An 18,307-nucleotide genomic window follows, 5' to 3' on the forward strand; every position below is an offset into this window, starting at 1 on the left:
GTATTTTTCCGTTAGGTAAAGGTTAATTTTTTTTTTTTTTTTTTTTGTCACGGTCCAAAAATTTTCCAAGATGGCGGCGTAGTTGGCATCCGTCGGCAAGTGCTCTTCAAGAGCTTTGCTTGTTTGTTGTTTTTTTTTCTTTCGTTTTGTCACATGATTCAGAGATTCCTCACCGGTGAGGAGATAAAACGGCAAAAGTGGGTTTGCTGACCTGTGCCATGACCTCCAGGGACCAGCTGTCCCCCATGCTGATGGGCTGGGTGGGGTTGGTCGGGATCTTACTGTCCTTTTCGGCGGGCCTCAACAGAGTCGGGCCAAACACAGTGGCCAGGTTGTGGAGGGACATCTTGTTGACGCTTTCTTTCTCTGCCACCCTGAGACAGAAGAGGAAACACGCAAAGTCACACTGATAATGTGATAGGGCGGCAATGCATTGTGCGGTCGACTTCGACGAGTGATGGCCTGGCACCCTCCACTCCAGACGTTTTCTGCAAATTGTACCGACGCCCACATGACGCTCAGGCCTTTTTATTCATCTCAATCTCCATGGTAACCAGAAGATAATTTGTAGATGTCATCCGCTAACCACTCCACAGCAGGTATGTATGGGCTTCTTTGAACTTTGATTGTTTGTGCACCAAATCCAACCACTGAGGTGAGAATTATAGCGTACTCAAAACATCGGAATGACAAAGTGACTGGAAAGGAAGGAAATTGGAGGCGGAATTGACGCCGCCCCGCAGTATGTGAAGTGAATTTGGAATACAGGAAGAGGAATTGAATTGAGTGAGAATGAGTGTGCGCTAATCAAATGTCGAAATTGTTTGGACGGCCATTTTAAAGATTTGAATAAAGCAAGGTATTATGGAAAATGAAGTGCTGCTCTCAAATCCATTTCAAAGTGCTTACAATTTTATCGATTTGTTTTATCTGAGTTGGATTTGAATGTTAATTTAAAAAAATAAAAATAAAAAAAACAATGACTACACTTTCAAATTTCCTGTAATTAAGTACTGTGTGCATCAAATCCATTTACGCTTCTTTTCTGAATTGTGTCCAGCCCAACTACGTGCTAGCATGAAGGACGAAATGAAACCATCGGTGTCTTTTTCGAACGACATTGAATTCGTACCTCTTCAGGTGATCCAAAAGGAAAAGGAAGGTGACCAAGTTCGGCTCCGGTAGCGACAGCAGTAGGTTCAACATGCAGCTCTCCTTGGCAACGCTATCAGACAGAGCTGCAAAAGACAAGACAATCACAAATCAACCATATTTTTTTTCCCCCCTCTCGTAATTATCCATTTCAAAGTGACGAAATGTCAACGCACTGATGCCGCCGGCAAAATTGGGGTAGAGCTCATCGGTGAAGAGCGGCTCCGGCAGCTCTCGGAAGTACAACTTCAAGGTGCCGGCGATCGCGTTGACGTCCATCTCGCTCATCATCACAGAGACGTCTTTGTGATCTACCAATCACACAAAGACATCCGGGTCGATTGATTGATTTAACTCTTTATGTTGAGATTAAATTTAACACGGTAAAAATCAACAAAAACAAAACAACAATCAATCATACAGTTTTGGCCCGAATATAAGACGGTGTTTTTTGCATTGAAATAAGACTGAAAAAGTGGGGGTCGTCTTATATTCGGGGTCTAGACATTATACTCATTCACGACGCTAGATGGCGCCACATATCATTGAAGCATATGCTGAACTTGACTCCCCAGGCCAAAGTGAACCCCTGCCACGAAGAATAAAAATAAAAATAGCGGTAGCAGGGAGAAGAAAAATAAAAAATAGCAGTAAGAATGAAAAGAGAAGAAAATAATAGAAGAGATTCATTTACGAATGTGAGTGCACTTTAGATTTGAATGAGGCAAAATAACATGCTTTTTCTCTCGAATACATTGTTATAATCATTTGTTTCAGATGCACTGTAATTATTTTCCGTATAAAAATTAATTTGGTGTTCAAAAGGTCTTTTTTTCAAACTCGAGTCTTGAAAAAGAAGGGGTCGTCTTATAATCAGGGCCGTCTTATATTCGGGCTAATACGGTAAATGACAGTAGATGAGAAAACAATGAACAACAAAAATAGAATGCCAGTGACACTCAGATCCATTTGTGTCAACCTGAACGAGGTCAACTGTACTCACTGGTGTCAAAAGCTGTCTTGAGGGCCTGAATATCGGTGGCCACTCCTGACACTCGATAGATGCCCACCTCCTCCATTCCCCTCCTCTCGATTTCCTCCAGGCACTGCCGGACTATGTAGGGCACCTTGGAACGCTCTCGTCTGGATAGAAATAGGCAAACAATAAGAAGAACCCAGCGTTGGGTCGAAAATCAGTGATTTCGACCCAGAGCATTGGGTCGAGGATTTGACCCAGCATCTCGGGTCAAGTTTTTGATCCAATAATGGATTAAAAAAAATATGCATGCTACCAAGAAACCAATCTTCAACCCAATCTGTTGGGTCAAAATAATTGTACTGTACGTGTCATCTCAGATGGCTCGTTTTGGTTCAAATGAAGAAATCGGAATTGGCCACTTGGACCTTGCAAAGGAACTCAAGCCCAGGATTGAGATTTTGTATGCTCAGATGATCTTCAACCTGCATGCAAGCAAACTCACTTGGTCACAGTGGAGATCTTGACTCCGAACACACCCATGGGTTTCCGCGAGGGCATTCTCTTCAGGCTGAACTCGCGGCTGGTGAACTTCATGGACAGTTTGACCTCAATCTGTCACAGACAATCAGGACTCGCGTTATAAATCGCCAAAAAACAAGTGAGGCAAGCATGCGGAATGTAACAAAGGTGGGAGAAAAATAGCAGTTTGATTGACGCACCCCGTTCATTGGAATGACAGTCCTTTGCCAGTCTTTTCCTTGGAGAGCCTGTGGGTCCAGCTGAGGTGTAGGAACAAATATAAAATCAAGTGTGAGCATTTAAATTAAAAAAAAAAAAAAAAAAAGTTTCCAATGTGCAGTACCCGTCATCGATTTTTTTTTAACCTCCGAGTTTGATTCTTTTAATCCAAAACGAAAAGAAAAGCCATTTTGTGGCCATCGTTTTCACCAATAAAAACTAAAATACTCTCATTTTTCAATTCCATTCTCACTGCTCATGCCTTTTTATTTTCTGCGTTCACGAGTTCATATTTTCAAGGGCGCGTCACATCATGTCTTACCGTACTGTAGTTCCCCTTTCTGCCGCAACCCCGCCGAGCAACACCGCCCCATACGCGCACCTCATCGTGCTCTCTCTCTTTCTCTCTGATCAGCGGTTCGATTTGAAAGTAAAAGATTCCATTTGGTTCGAATCAGTCGGATCATGATTCATTTTGATGCAGTTCAGCTCAGTTGAAGAGGGTATGATGTCATGATTTTTTTTTTTTTGGTTGTCATGTTACATACATTTGAATGAACTTGTGAGTACTGTATATGTGGCATTTCCATTTAGGATATATTGCTACAACAAAGACGAGTCAATACGTACGTCGATATATGTACAAATGGAACGATTTGATGCACTTACACCTCCTTAATTAAAAAAAAAAACAAAACAAAAACGGATTTTCTCATGAAAGTCGTTTTTGTTACACCCTGAAAAATATTCCAGTGACAGATTTGTTGCTCCTGATTGGATAGTGCATTTTTCTAGGCTCCCAATCTTAAAAATGTATTAATTAAAAAGAGACATCTAAACAAATTAAAATAGCATATTTGTGCATTTATGGAGTGAATAGAATCTTTTCAAGAGGAGCGAATATCACAAATATTAGGAATGACTTGTGTCAGCTGTATTTTCTTTTGTTCAACCTCAAAGGTGTTCTTTCACCGTCTCAGAGAAGTGAATGAGTTTTTTTTGTTTTCTGCAACAGTGACACATTTAACCGATACATCTGTAAAGTAGCTTTTTTTTTCTCAAGGACATCCACGCGGTTGCTGTGGTTTGTGCAGCATTTTCCCTGATGTTGGGATTTGCACAGATCACTGCGTTTGCAATGACATCATCTGTGCAGTGATTGTGTGACAGGAGAGACCAGTAGATGGCGCTGTCATTCACACTCGCACCATAGCAGAGACTGCATTTGCAAACCGCTAGATCCAATTCGATTTTCTTTTCTTTGTTAGGCAGATATGTTTCAGGTATTTGTGCGTTTTGAAGAGTGGGCTCAGTTTGGGATATGTCAAGGATTAGGAATTTAATTCATTACACTTCTCTCTCTCTCTCCCCGACTCTCCTTTGTTCAAATATTTGCTATTATTCTACAAGCTTTTGTCATCGTACTATTATTGGTGTCATTTCCTTCTGTAAGGATGCTTTACAATAATGCGAGAGAGAGAGAGAGAGAGAGAGAGAGAGAGAGAGAGAGAGAGAGAGAGAGAGAGAGAGAGGGGTGAGAGAGATCTATAGAGAGATGAGACAGCTCAATGTAGAAGCTCCGCAAAATGAAACCCAAGCCTCTTGTCAATTCTTGTATTCGAAAATACTTCAGATTTTCCTGCCTCATTGTAACCCCAAAGAAACACGCTTTTGAATTATGATCTGGGAGAGCGATTTCTCTCAGTCCATCCGCCCCCGAGTGTCCTCTCATTACATAATGATGGCAAAGTGATCCAATCAGACAATTCACGCTTGGTTTAAGTCATTTACAGGACAATAACGTGGATTTCGTGCTCCGTGGCAGCAGCGCTGCAGATAAGGCTCCGTATGAGTCACGCCGGCCCCTGCGGAACAGAAGGTGACGTCATGTCATACCGGGATCTGTCCTTTCCCCATGATGCGGTCCACGCTCTCGCCGTCCTCTTTGTTCTGCTTGCTCTTATTGTAGCACTTCTCATAGCAGAGCAGCCGCAGGGTCTGCGAGCCCTCCAGCTCGATCTCAAACTCCTGCCGAGGAAAAGAACACGCATCTGTGAGGAGACGGCGCTGACTAGAAACAGTACGCTAACTGGACGGCTAAACAGGTAGACGGACACAATAGATAGATAGAAAGACAGAAAAGACAGACAGACAGGAAAGGCAGCTTGATTTATTTCTTACACGAACAATAGAAAGCAAGATTGAAAGGCAAACGCATTTCAGACATTTAAAAGAAAAGTAAAGAGACAAAATGTAGTTTCCTAACAGAAGGTAGAGCACAAGTATATCATTTTGGAAAAACTGATTTTGAAGACCTTAATCATACGGGGTTCTGGAGGGTAAAAAAATAAACTTAAAAGCATATCGGTACATTTGGGGCTCATTACACTTTTGTTGGCAGCTTATTCTATTTGCCTGTAGCATAACAGCTAAATGCTGATGCACCATGTTTTCTTTAAAATCTGGGCTCCACTAATTGACCCAAATCTGCTGATGCCAGACCCTACTGCTTTTATATTCCATTAACATTTCTTTCATGTAGTCATGACAAAGCCATTCGGTGATTTATAAACCAGTCGTTCATTTTTACATTTTTATATGAAGCAGACTGGGCGCCACTGTAAAGTCTTTTGGAATGGAGTCATGTTCTGATGTCTTTGAACCTTTTGATTGAGCATTTTGATTTCTTAGAACCCGACCGAGCTGCAGCATTCTGAATGAGCTGCAGCGGTTTGATGCTCTTCTGCGGGAGTCGAGCCAGAAGATAGACCGCTTGATAGCGAGATGGATAGACCTGACCCCACTCTGCCTGACGGTCGATGACATCAAATATGATGTCATCAATGATGGTTTTTGTTCATAATTCAATATCTAATTGTGCAGACAATTTTCAGCAGCACGGTAATATTCGTGGTTTCAACAGACGCATTTGTACATCTTCCTTCGTGACACTGAAAATCAGCAAGATGCCAACCAACATTCCCTTGTAATTAATTGGAGGGAGGGCCCTGCATATGGCTGGCGCATGGCGTCGGTTCACTTCACATTAGGACAGATGCGAGTCATCACCAGCAGCTCCTCATTAGCTGCCATTACTTCCGCACTGCTGAACAAACTCCTCCGAGACTTTGGGGCCCCATGGTGGCAAAACATTTCACATTTCTGCTTCTAGATGTACTCTGGCGACCAGTTTTGGGTTGTGAACGGGATAAGCCCGATCGGAAAAAAAGGATGTGTCCCATTACTTTTGCCCACTGTGGAATTGTCCCAAATATATTGTTAGTATAAATAATAAGATGGCAGCGTGCCAGTCCCTCACCTCATTCCATTTGGGTTCAGTGGTGTATCGATACACTCTCGTCTTGGCTTTATTCGAAAAGAAGCCGAAAGAATCCACCTCCAATGTGCAATAGAGATCTGGAAGAAAGACATCCAACGAGCACATTACTTTGTATGGAGTGGTGAAATGTGTCTCAAGACCAAAACAGTTAGTCTTTAATAATAGTGGTACCAGACTAACAGCTAAAGGCGGCATTTATCTTGAACCTGAGCCCCCGGTCGAGTGAATTAATGAGAATTTCACATTTATTTGGTCGAATCTGTTGGGTTTGGCCTGTGTGACTCACTCAAGCTCTGTTTGAGGCCACAGGCGGAGTGGACGATTACATTCAGGAACCCGCAGAGACCCGGGGCTTCTTCCTCTGGAAAAACAGTCAGAGAAAGGGGGGGGGGGGTCAAAGATGCAATAAACAGAGAAGAAAGATTAGAAAAACATGCCGATCTGTGTTTGTGCTGATCCTAAGTCAGACATGGAAGAGGATGGGGGACAATTATTAGACTGAAGCAATTCATTTCCAGGGTACATTTGTCTTTTTTTTTAACCCTTTGAGGGACAGCGGTTACTACAGTGGACAGATTATCATGTTATCAGGTTACAGGGTGAATAAAAGGAATAATACGCTTTGAAAATAGGAATTCCGAGTTATGACATCTTATTTGAATAAGCCACTTTTAGTTGGATAAAGAGCAACAAGTCCCCTCACCTTCTTTATTGATACTAAGTGGGATGTGATGGACCGTTTGGAGCTTGACACAGGAGTTGGTCAACATTTGGAGCTCCATGGACGTTAAGGAGACGGCTTTAAAACCTTGCGAATAAATGGTGAGAATCATTTAAGGAGGACAACGTGTGAAGATCAGGCTTGATGTCGCGGGTTGATGAAAAACATACATTTCTTCTGCTGCTCTTTGATGAGCTCTTTCCATTCGGCGCGCTCATAATCGGATGAAATGAGGAAGCTGTAGCTCTGAAATGCCACAAAAATCGTTTGTCAGGACAGGCAGCTCTTGCAAAAGCTGCTTCAGCACGCAAGTTGCAACAAACGGTTACTACAGTGGACAGATTATCATGTTATCAGGTTACAGGGTGAATAAAAGGAATAATACGCTTTGAAAATAGGAATTCCGAGTTATGACATCTTATTTGAATAAGCCACTTTTAGTTGGATAAAGAGCAACAAGTCCCCTCACCTTCTTTATTGATACTAAGTGGGATGTGATGGACCGTTTGGAGCTTGACACAGGAGTTGGTCAACATTTGGAGCTCCATGGACGTTAAGGAGACGGCTTTAAAACCTTGCGAATAAATGGTGAGAATCATTTAAGGAGGACAACGTGTGAAGATCAGGCTTGATGTCGCGGGTTGATGAAAAACATACATTTCTTCTGCTGCTCTTTGATGAGCTCTTTCCATTCGGCGCGCTCATAATCGGATGAAATGAGGAAGCTGTAGCTCTGAAATGCCACAAAAATCGTTTGTCAGGACAGGCAGCTCTTGCAAAAGCTGCTTCAGCACGCAAGTTGCAACAAAATTAGTCAAGTGTGAAGTATATAGGTGAGTTAGAGCCACACTGAAAATAACAGAATTGATAATAATTGAATAAAAAAAAAGGTTCTTTGGCCAAGGAGATTAAGCAATAAATACTATGAACAGGAGGGGTTTGAAAATAGAGCCCTGAGGAACACCAATAATAAGAGGCAAATGGCAAAAATAAAGAGAACATAGACGGAAGCACGATGGAGAATATCTTCACCTTGCCACTCTTGTTGTAGACTCTGAGGTGCATGCTCGGAGATGTTAAGAGCAGCAGCGATTCCTGCTCGGACAGCTTCTTCCTGAGGCGGTCTATGACCTTTGAACCTTTGTTGGCTCTCTGAAATAAAGTGAAAACATATTTCAGCATGAAAGGTCGAGGTAAAAATCCTCCTCTTTTTTTTTCTTCCATCCTTCTGGTATACCTTTTCTCTTTGGATCTCACTGCGCAGTTGTGAGATCTTCACCTTCATGGCATCCAGCTCTTCGTCTGGGACCTGTGGGATAGTGAGGGGTTCGGTCTCGTCCGGGCCCTGGAAGGTGAGCTCGCTTAACGGGATGTACCACTTGCTGTCATATTGTTGGTTTTTACTGCAGGATCAAAGAGGGGGAACATTTTGGGTTAAGTGACACCATTTGAAACGTCACAGGAACTCTGACTCATCGACTTGACGACTTTCAGTCCGTACAAGCTTATTGGTGGACATTTTGCACTGAAGCTTTTCAGCTAATCAGAGAAGACCCAATTTTCTGTAGGCGATATCACATAAAAACGTCCCCCCAAAAAAGCCACGTGTTCCCAAACACACAACCCTCACTTTCGAAATTCTTGCTGCGTTGTATTCAGGTTGAAATGGCGATTCCAAACAGCCTCAAACAACATTTTGACAAGACTGTCCTTTTTGGGTTATCTTGTCACATTATTACATTGTGTTTTCAAGCTGTTCTGTCTACTTGGATGAATAATTTCTTTACAAAATCTGTGGGTTTTTTTTCTTACCCTGCAATTTGTTTTTTCAGTTTGGCGCACAGCAGCAAGTCGGTGAAGAGGAAGACGTGTCGCAGTTTCCTGGCTCCCTCCACCAGCTCGACCATGAAGCTGTCCTTCAGTAGCTGGCGATTCTGTGGATTTGAAACAAACAACAACAAAAAAACACGCTAACAGATAAATACTGTTGAACGGATTATTATCTGTGCTTCGCACAGGAATCAAAAAGCAAAAATTGATTTTCACAACTCCTTTGTTTATAAGTGCACTAGAAACAAAGAAACAGAAAACAACAAAAAAGACCGGATTCCTCCCTATTATGTACAAAAGCTTAAACTAATGAATACAGTAATTTATATGAACTACTTCCTTCATGAATTTTTGATGAATTGCGAGAGGGAAGAATGAAACAACGTATGGAGAAGAAAAAAAAATTCTTCTGGCCATTTCGCTGATGTCAGACTATGTAATGAGGCTGCAATACCAAACCCCATCAAAAGAGGGCGGTAATGTCAAGATAAACGTTTCACAACGGTGACATTTTCAGAACGTAAATCGACATTAGAGCGTTTATAATATAGTATGAATGCTTTCATAGTGCTATCAAGCGGCTAGACGGGAAGAATGAAAAGAAAAATAGATCAAGAATAAATATGACGCAAGGTTTTTTTTTTTTTTAATTACACTTTGTTTTTCTCAGAATGATTCTAAATAGGTTGATTTTTTTACTCCTCTTTTTAAATCCAGGTGCTAACAAATTACATTCCTTTCTTTGTTTCCTGCCTGTCTCAAAGGATGACATCACACATGTTCAGGAGTGGTTACATCATCATCTTCATCTACGCGTCCTCCCACCATCCTCTCTTCAACCCCCCCACGATGCTACCCCCCACCCGGTCCTTCAAGAACACATACTGTCAACGCCAGAACATTCTAAAGTTCATTCAGTGTGTCCGTTTTTGTTGATGAAAGCAAACAGCTGACAAAAGAGCTCCACCGCAGTGTTACCGCCTGAGGAGATGTGGATAATAGAGGTAGGCTTAGACAAAGAGAATGAGCATCCTCATCTTCGGATACAGTGGTCATCCTCTACCGCCCATCGCTGTTGATGCTTTGACAGCAATAATTGTTCAAAGTAAAAACATCAGAAGGAAAATCTGATGAAGATCTCTGCTCTGAGGGACGATGTCATCGTCGATGTATTGGGCGGTTTTGATCCTACCGGTCATTTCTTTCCCAGCCAGACATGCCGTGCCTTGGTGTTTCTTCTGTCTGTGCTTCTGTTAACTTTATATTTAGCCAACGGTATTCACGTAGGGTAAGACATTCCTGTATTACGAAATGCAGCACATGATGGAATGACACTGGCGGCTCACCTTGGATGGTCATCAGAAGCATTCTAAAGTTTCTTGTGCATATTTATGGAGTGCAGCTGATCGATGAGCCACCAAATGGCCCGCGTCGCTAGCACGTACAGGAAGTCCACTTTGACAGATGTGGATAATAGAGGTAGGCTTAGACAAAGAGAATGAGCATCCTCATCTTCGGATACAGTGGTCATCCTCTACCGCCCATCGCTGTTCCTGCTTTGACAGCAATAATTGTTCAAAGTAGAAAGATCAGAAGGAAAATCTGATGAAGAGCTCTGCTCTGAGGGACGATGTCATTGTCGATGTATTGGGCGGTTTTGATCCTACCGTTCATTTCTTTCCTAGCCAGACATGCTTTGCCTTGGTGTTTCTTCTGTCTGTGCTTCTGTTAACTTTATATTTAGCCAACGGTATTCACGTAGGGTAAGACATTCCTGTATTACGAAATGCAGCACATGATGGAATGACAGTGGCGGCTCACCTTGGATGGTCATCAGAAGCATTCTAAAGTTTTTTGTGCATATTTATTGAGTGCAGCTGATCGATGAGCCACCAAATGGCCCGCGTCGCTAGCACGTACAGGAAGTCCACTTTGACGACGCTTTTCTTTTTTTGCGCTAACATTTCGCCGATCACATGGAGACCGTCGAAAGTCACATCGATCTCGTGGAAGCGTTGAACTCGGCTACCTCTAACATTTGTGTCATTCAAGACGGATACGGTTCTTTGCTTTGCCACAAAGACGTACTTACTCCCTGAATATTTGAGAAAATGACTATGTGGCAGATGGAGCCAAATCCTCTGATCCACTAACAAGGCTCCGGCAACAGACTTGATCTTTCTATTTATCTCAAAGTGCTGCGTGTGACAATTACTTTGAAGAGAAAATAAAACACAACAAAGCTCCCTCCAGCTGGACTTCTGTCACTCTAAACGTCGCACTGTATTTAGAGGTATTGAGTACATCACAGTGTTTGAGTACGACACAAAATCTCATCAAGTCAATCAAAAACAGGTCTTTTTTTTTTCTCCGAAGGTGAGATGTCACGTTGCCAATACGTAACAATTGATAAAATTAATAAGACCACATCTACGGTACTTGTAACGATATTATTCATTAACTCAAGATAGGCTTTGCATTTCTCTGTATGCAGAGAAACAATTTCATTGACTTCTTTTTTCCATCCATTAAAAGCACTTTAGACAAGGAAATTAATTAGAAAATATAATGAATATGACATACTGAGCGTTTTGCATTCATTATTTATTTGACTATCGCACATAAAAAAATGGCATGGTGATTAATATTCAGAAAGCAATGAAATATGATCTGTTGAGCCTTATTATCAAACCTCAGTGTAAATCTCTCTCATTCTGATGTCAGAATGACCAGAAAAAATAAAAAATAAAAAGAATTTACAGTCTTCTACTTGTGTGAATGGCAACGTGGGACTTAATTACATCGATCACTGATAAATCTTGTTGCGGCCGGAGATTCATCTGATAGCAAGCGACTGGACAAAAAGCAAATGGAAAATTTATTGCGACAAAGAAAATAAGTGAGGGTCAGCAATAACTCTTGAGGACCTGGCTCCGGATCAAAAATGTAGAAATTGGCATTGGTTGGTACTGAGATGCCTTTCAGCTTCCTGAAGACTTGATCCTAAGTCAAAATAATGCAGCTTTCATTCATTCACTGGGTGTCTGACTCACTCACGTCTTAGAGATATTTTTAGCGTTTTAAGACTCATGTTTTGCATTCCTGGTCCTGAGCCTGAGCTGTGATGAATGCAAAAGTCTTGGTCTGCTACTGTAGAAGACAAACTTAGCCAACAAGAGGAACGTGGACAGCGTGTACTGAGAAAGCACGGCTGCACAGAGCGCATATTAAATATTGACGTCTCCTGGAGCGGCCTCGCTGAGAGCGTGTATGCGAGTAATCGCATGAATTTACAAAATCCACATGTATTTTTAGAACCCAACGCACGCTTAAAGGGGCATCTCTGCGCCCAAGTGTTTTACACAAGCTGGAATGGGAGTATATGCGCATGTGTTCATGACATAATAGAGCCAAGGCTGTGGATCATTTGGACTTTACATACGCAGAAGACACTCACGGTCACCCAATTAGGTACACTTTAATGTGATAACACACTGACGATACTGGTCGACAACATTTCCACATATTTAAATTCTATACAGTGCTAAAGAATTACATTTTTGGTGACAATCAAATATATGCGAGTGAATTATAATCCATGCTAATTTCCGTTTTAACCCGTTAGTATGTAATTGAGGACCCCTGAGAAAAAAAACAAACCAAAAAAAAAAAAAAAAAAAAATATATATATATACACACACACACACACACACACACACACACACACACACACACAGGTAGCAAACTATTGTTGTGTCCTCTCATTTTTCCTTCTCAAGTATTATGCTTGTGTTATTGTAAGGCGTCCTCACTATTAGCTTCAAAATGTCCAATAATTAGATACAACCTGTCGTAACCTTGGGCATATCAAATACTGTACTCAAGATGGAGTGAGTAGCAATATAATGAGCGCCATTGATTTCCATGTGCAGCTTTCATGGATCTATCATAAATATTTGATGCCTGGTGTGGTTAGGGTGGATAGACTGGGATGGAAGTGAGTCCAATAGGAATACATAAGGGGGCGGGGCAGCTAGCAAGAGTGTGTGTATGTGAATAAAGTGTGTCTTTGTCGAGAGTGTAGTAATGACCCGTGTGTGAGCGCAGGGAGGAGTCAGCTCAGGCTTTTTTTTTTCTTTCTTTCTTTCGCCCAGTGGCTCACACCTTCCATTTATGAAAAATTAACTTGTGATCGGCCCGGCTTGGTGGCTCATTAATAACATTATGTACGGCCGTGTCATGAAAGCTTTCAATCAAAGAGGCCTCCAATCATGTGCATCAAGTCATGGGATGACAGACAGCGGGTTGAGGGGAGCTGTGTGTGTGTGTGTGTGTGTGTGTGTGTGTGTGTGTGTGTGTGTGTGTGTTGGGGAGGAGTATGAGCGCTTGGGAAACCACAATGGGCAAGTGGAGGATGATCCCCCTCTTCTTCCAGCAGCCAACCACAATGTGACCATATATGGTCATACGCTCCGCTTGAGGCTGCAGATTGGTGACAAGCGAGAAGCTAGTCTCGTTTTAACGGTGACAGAGGGAAAAAAAACGTTGATTTTGGGGGTTCGCATTATTCATGGGGGTGATTTTACGGTACCGATACTTGGAAGACAAAGAAAATCAAAATTCGGGACGTCGCCATGTTGGGCGGGTCGAAATACAGTACATGAAGGTAAACAAGGGTGAGAACACTTTTAGCCGACTGCAAACTATGCTCTGCTGAGGCAGCAACAGTGGTGGCCACCCAACAATTCATTTTTTTGTTTGTTTTCATTTCACCTATGGGAAGCTCTCCTGTCACTCAAATGTTGGCTCGCAACACAAAGCAAGAAACGGACCAAGTGACAGTTTGTAACACCAAACTGTTAAAAGCTGAGTCGTCAAGGAAAATAGTTTTACCTGACCCGAACTTATTTTAAACAGGAGGTTGGAATTAAAAAAATTTAAAAAAAATGCAGATTACAATTTTAGCGCAATTTTGCAAGAGGTTGATACTCGTGATTCACTTTAGTGGGCCGGATAAAATGATGTGGCGGGTAAATCTGGAGTTTGACACCAGTGGTAGAAGCGGATAGCGACAAAATATGACCAGAGAGTGAATTCTAACACCCGAGACCGACTGCCCACAAATCTTCGAAGTGAAAGCATTTGTTGCCGGTTCCTCGAATCTAATTGGATCTGAATGTGAAAAGCTGCAACAGATTGAACGCGGAAACGTAGCGGTAGAGGCTAATGCGTGAGCTTTGAAACGTCTCACCTCGCCCTTCTTGACAGTCATCAGCTGGCGGCGGGGCGTGGACTCCTCGTTGATGCTCGATAGGAAATTCTGGGAGATGCGCAGAGCGTCCTGGAGAAGCGGGTGGTCTGGGTGGCTTGTGGGAGTGTGCTTGAGCAAGTCCTGAATGCAGAAAAGTTTGAAACATTTAAAACAGGGCTCCAGACTGCCCCTAAATTGATGTATTTTGCTCCTAAAATTTGAGACGGTTTAAGGAAATTTTTCAACAACCTGCGCCCGTCCGGCCAGTAAATTTGAAGATCTTTATTTATTTATTTACTGTTCTCCAAGTTAAAAAAAAAAAGTTAGTCTCATGCATTGTAAAAGCAACCCCTTTGTTGACATGATCAATAGCTCAATCAAATTATGAGTGATCACCAACATTAAAAAAAAAAAACATAAATAGAAACATTTTTTATCAGCATTGCTAGAACTATTGATTTTTTTTTTCTCAAAACAAGTGGTCATTAAATTGTATTTATTTTGCAGACATTGTTACATCATCCGTGCGGGCAGATGCAGTTTTGCTTACATGAAGCACCAGCGTGCTGCGGGTCACCCTGTCCACTGGTTTGTAAAGCAAAGCTGTCGAGAAGACGAGAAAAAAGGCAAACGTTGAACCATTTGAATCCATATTTTAATTCAATAAAATGAGTAGAACACAACAAATCAGCATTACTGACCCTCGAGGGAGTTCTTGGCTGTCGGCTCCTTGCAGTCTTTGGGGCTTCTCACTTTTAAATTCTGTTTGGAGATGAGGAAGAGAAGCCGTTGAGCACAGTGAAGTGACATGAACGCATGGGTTGCTCAAGGAAGCTCCGAGGTCATCCACTCCCACATGAACAATGCCACCCCCAGCGCCGCCATCTTGCTCCGGGAGGCTCAGAATCATGCGTCATAATTATGTCCATGAACAACAAATTTCTCATTTGACATAATATGTCGCCATGCTTTTTCTCTGCGTGCATATTCTTCATGGCAGTTTAGGCCCCAGTTTTGACTTAATTACCTCAGAGATTTCGGAAAATTGCGTGTTGGCTTGGCAGCACTTTTCGGCCGTCTCCACCGCCAGCTCGTAGTTGTCCACAAACGCCCTGTAAACTCCTAACTGGCTGGCCTGAAACAGAGGAGAGCAGACGTTAAGCATGTCTTTTTTTTTTTGTTTGTTTTTTGCGACAACACAAAATGATTGGGCACTGGAATACAGCCTCAAATAAATCATCATCACGTTTTCATGATATGAAAGTGAGACCGCAGCGGTAAGTGGTGCATTGAGATATTAATTCATCTCAAATTGTCTTTCTCCATTGAAATGCATCGGAAGGCAATTAATCCGTGACAGACGCCACAAAAAAAAAAAAAAAAAAAAAAAAAAAATCAACATTAATTTGTCTTGACGTTTTTTTTTTCTGATCAGAAAAATTACACTGAACAATATTAACTTGTTGTTCTTCTGGGTGGGGGGGTTCATTGGTGGTTGTCAAATCAGCTTAGTGTTGTGCTGATGTAAATTCATTGATACAGTGAGACTACAAAAACAAATCATTTACATGGTTGGGGACCTCAGGTCTATAAAATATATGGTTGAACACTGACAGTCATGCAGTCCTAATTCCAATTTTTTTATGGACGTATGATGATGATGATGACGACGGCACAAGAACAGCATGAAACCGCGGCACCACTCCATTGCCATAGCGACTGAAAAAAGTGTGCGACTGAAGCAATGAAAGCACGTTTGGGGAGCAGAAATTCATCTCCAAAGCCAACAAAAGGACAATCAATTGTGCGGAACAAAAGGCAAAGTGAGACATGAGAGCAGCGCAGACCAGCTTTGTACGGAAACCTCCACGAGGGTATCGACCTACATCATTTAACTAATTGCACAGTTGTCATGGACTGGAAATGAGCTGGGATGTTTCTGATTTATTTCCTTTGCCGGACCGCTGCGCCCGCCAAAGTATTTGCGATTAAAAACCTGACAGTGCATAAAATGGGAGCAATCTGGGAAAATGGCACGATGCAAAAGAGACAACGCTTTAGCCAAAATAATCTGCAGTAAGTGCACACTCATTAGGGACCTCACTCATCATTCTGCTCCTTTTTCTGGACTGTTGAAATTAGTTTTGGCTCTGTGATTCTGGCACTAACCTGCACTACGTACTTGTATGTGACTATCACTGGTCAGCATGTTCCAAAAGTGGCAAAGCATCTTGAAATCTTCACTTTTGGTATTTAGCGTAATGACTTTGACAGGCAACGATCTTGATGATGTCTTTAAAATGTCATTCTCTTACTTTATTTAGGCTTGACCCCAAACTTGACCGGCCTCTCCCGTCACGACGGGGCGTGACAATTGATTTTGACGGGAATGTGTGGTCACAAGTTTTCCACACAATGTTTGCACTCATTCTGTTAGCGTGGGTAGATAGATCAATCATTTTGTAACAGAGGCCAAAGGTTCTGGGATACATGTCATATGCCTTTTAAAAAAATTTCTTGAAATCGAAATACAGTTTACTGCCTATTTAGTATATTTTATTATCCCTTTCATTCACCTTGTAACCTGATAACATGAGAAGCTGTCCACTTTAGCAACCGCTCTCCCTGAAAGGGTTAAGCATACAAGCTAAACTGGTTAAACAACATGCGGTAGGGGGCAAATACTAGCCGAACATAACTTGAGCCTCTTGCTCATACAAAGGGAACACTTTTCGCATATAAATTCTAAATTCCTCAAACATGTGACCAACAGGGGTACGGCATGTCAAACAAATACACAAATTGGACTATACAGTACTATCAGTTCAATCAACTGTCGTCGTCGAGGAACTAATCATTTCACACCCAGCTGAATTTGTAAGTTTGCTCATAGACAAGAGCTAGCAGTCGCTTCATTGATGATTATAATCGACAGATTATGATCAAAAAAATGCATAAAAAGACGTATAAAAGTGAGAAGATTTTAAAAGCAAGCAAAACAAGTGACGATTCGGTGGATGGGTCCTCCAGCATGACACTGACAAAAAACAGAGTGGCTCCAGAATCAGCATATGGCTTTTGATGACGTAGAAGTCGGATGAGCGCGAACGACGCATCCATATTGCAGACGCATTGAAAATAGAGGCCTGGCCCATATTTGAAAATACTGGATTTTTTTTGTACCGTGCACGCTGCTTGGAAAAAAAAAAAAAATCGGATACGTGTGATGTCACATATAAGCAAAAAAAAAAAAAAATCCAAATTGACCCGCAGTGCGACTGGAGCCGAACACTAATTTCACTCAATCAAATACACCACATTTTGTCACTTTTCCAAAATAAGCAGACTCTAAAAAATTCAGCAGGGGATCAAAGGAAAATGTTTCTCATCCATTTGAGTTTCCTGACGCAGCCATTACAAAGAACAAAACAATTTGAGAGGTCCTTATGCTGCTCAATACCATCTGTTCAATTGGCCGCAACCTCAGAGATATTACACACCATGCAGTGAAGATGTCGCCCCCCCCCCCCCCCCCCCCCCCCCCCCCGTTTCTGCAGGGAAGCATTAAAAAAAACAAAAAACAAAGCGTTCGCTTTGGGCGGCGTGCGGCTACCCGCTTGACTCAGTCGGGTTAAAGCACTTTGCGGCACTGCATGAAGCGCATCCTCGGCGGAGCGGCAGCGACGGTGTAATAATTGAACCTTATTTTCAGCCTTCAAACATGTGCCCTTGACACTCATGCTTACGACCTGTCACCGACGCTTTGCCTCTTCCTCCTCCTGGTTCGGATGTTTCCTAAACCCGTCAAAGCTGTGAGCCTTAAATCCACTTGCCATCCTTTACTCGGCTTGAGTTGACTCCGTTCCTCGCTTCTTCGGCTCTCAACTAATCGTATCCTCTAATACGGCCACTGTGGTGTAGACTTTTAACTCGTCATTTTTATGGTGAAATGAACAAATGAGCCGTCGCTGAAGGGAGCGGGGAAGAAGATGCGCGAGTAAATGTCAGCAAGTACACGGGTGCACTAATGAGGACATTGAGCGTAAACAGTTTGTGTCAAAGAGGAGTGAAGGATGATACACAGTGGAGCTTGAAACAATCTTCAGGCTGACTATAATTGTTTCACGTTTGAGTGTGAAACGGTAAAATGCTCGCCCTGACCTTAACCAAACGGCTATTCTATAATTTTCTCAAAAATTAGCATTATGGATGGATGTCGCTAGCAGGCGTGTTTTCGCAGAACGCGATCTACTTCCTGCTTTGGTCTAGGAATCATGGGAAATGTAGTCCTGGTTT

At 42.2% G+C, this 18,307-nt stretch overlaps 1 protein-coding gene across 1 annotated transcript in view; it reads right to left on the minus strand.

The window, feature by feature from the left end:
• The window catches only part of LOC109523422 (breakpoint cluster region protein-like), a 64,107-nt gene that overhangs the window by 5,240 nt on the left and 40,560 nt on the right, over nucleotides 1-18,307 (minus strand). Inside the window, exons 5-22 of the mRNA XM_019882562.1 lie at nucleotides 15,039-15,146; nucleotides 14,713-14,773; nucleotides 14,562-14,614; nucleotides 14,012-14,152; nucleotides 8,743-8,864; nucleotides 8,168-8,333; nucleotides 7,963-8,082; nucleotides 7,588-7,663; nucleotides 7,400-7,504; nucleotides 6,496-6,570; nucleotides 6,189-6,286; nucleotides 4,766-4,897; nucleotides 2,851-2,910; nucleotides 2,634-2,743; nucleotides 2,156-2,295; nucleotides 1,329-1,463; nucleotides 1,133-1,238; nucleotides 212-374 (exon numbers count right to left, since the gene is read on the minus strand). Of these exons, the coding sequence (XP_019738121.1) occupies nucleotides 212-374; nucleotides 1,133-1,238; nucleotides 1,329-1,463; nucleotides 2,156-2,295; nucleotides 2,634-2,743; nucleotides 2,851-2,910; nucleotides 4,766-4,897; nucleotides 6,189-6,286; nucleotides 6,496-6,570; nucleotides 7,400-7,504; nucleotides 7,588-7,663; nucleotides 7,963-8,082; nucleotides 8,168-8,333; nucleotides 8,743-8,864; nucleotides 14,012-14,152; nucleotides 14,562-14,614; nucleotides 14,713-14,773; nucleotides 15,039-15,146 (1,971 nt within the window). The remainder of the gene's footprint in view (nucleotides 1-211; nucleotides 375-1,132; nucleotides 1,239-1,328; nucleotides 1,464-2,155; nucleotides 2,296-2,633; nucleotides 2,744-2,850; nucleotides 2,911-4,765; nucleotides 4,898-6,188; nucleotides 6,287-6,495; nucleotides 6,571-7,399; nucleotides 7,505-7,587; nucleotides 7,664-7,962; nucleotides 8,083-8,167; nucleotides 8,334-8,742; nucleotides 8,865-14,011; nucleotides 14,153-14,561; nucleotides 14,615-14,712; nucleotides 14,774-15,038; nucleotides 15,147-18,307) is intronic.

This window comes from Hippocampus comes, unplaced genomic scaffold (genome assembly GCF_001891065.2).
Source record: "Hippocampus comes isolate QL1 unplaced genomic scaffold, H_comes_QL1_v1.1 scaffold437, whole genome shotgun sequence".
NCBI lineage: Eukaryota > Metazoa > Chordata > Actinopteri > Syngnathiformes > Syngnathidae > Hippocampus > Hippocampus comes.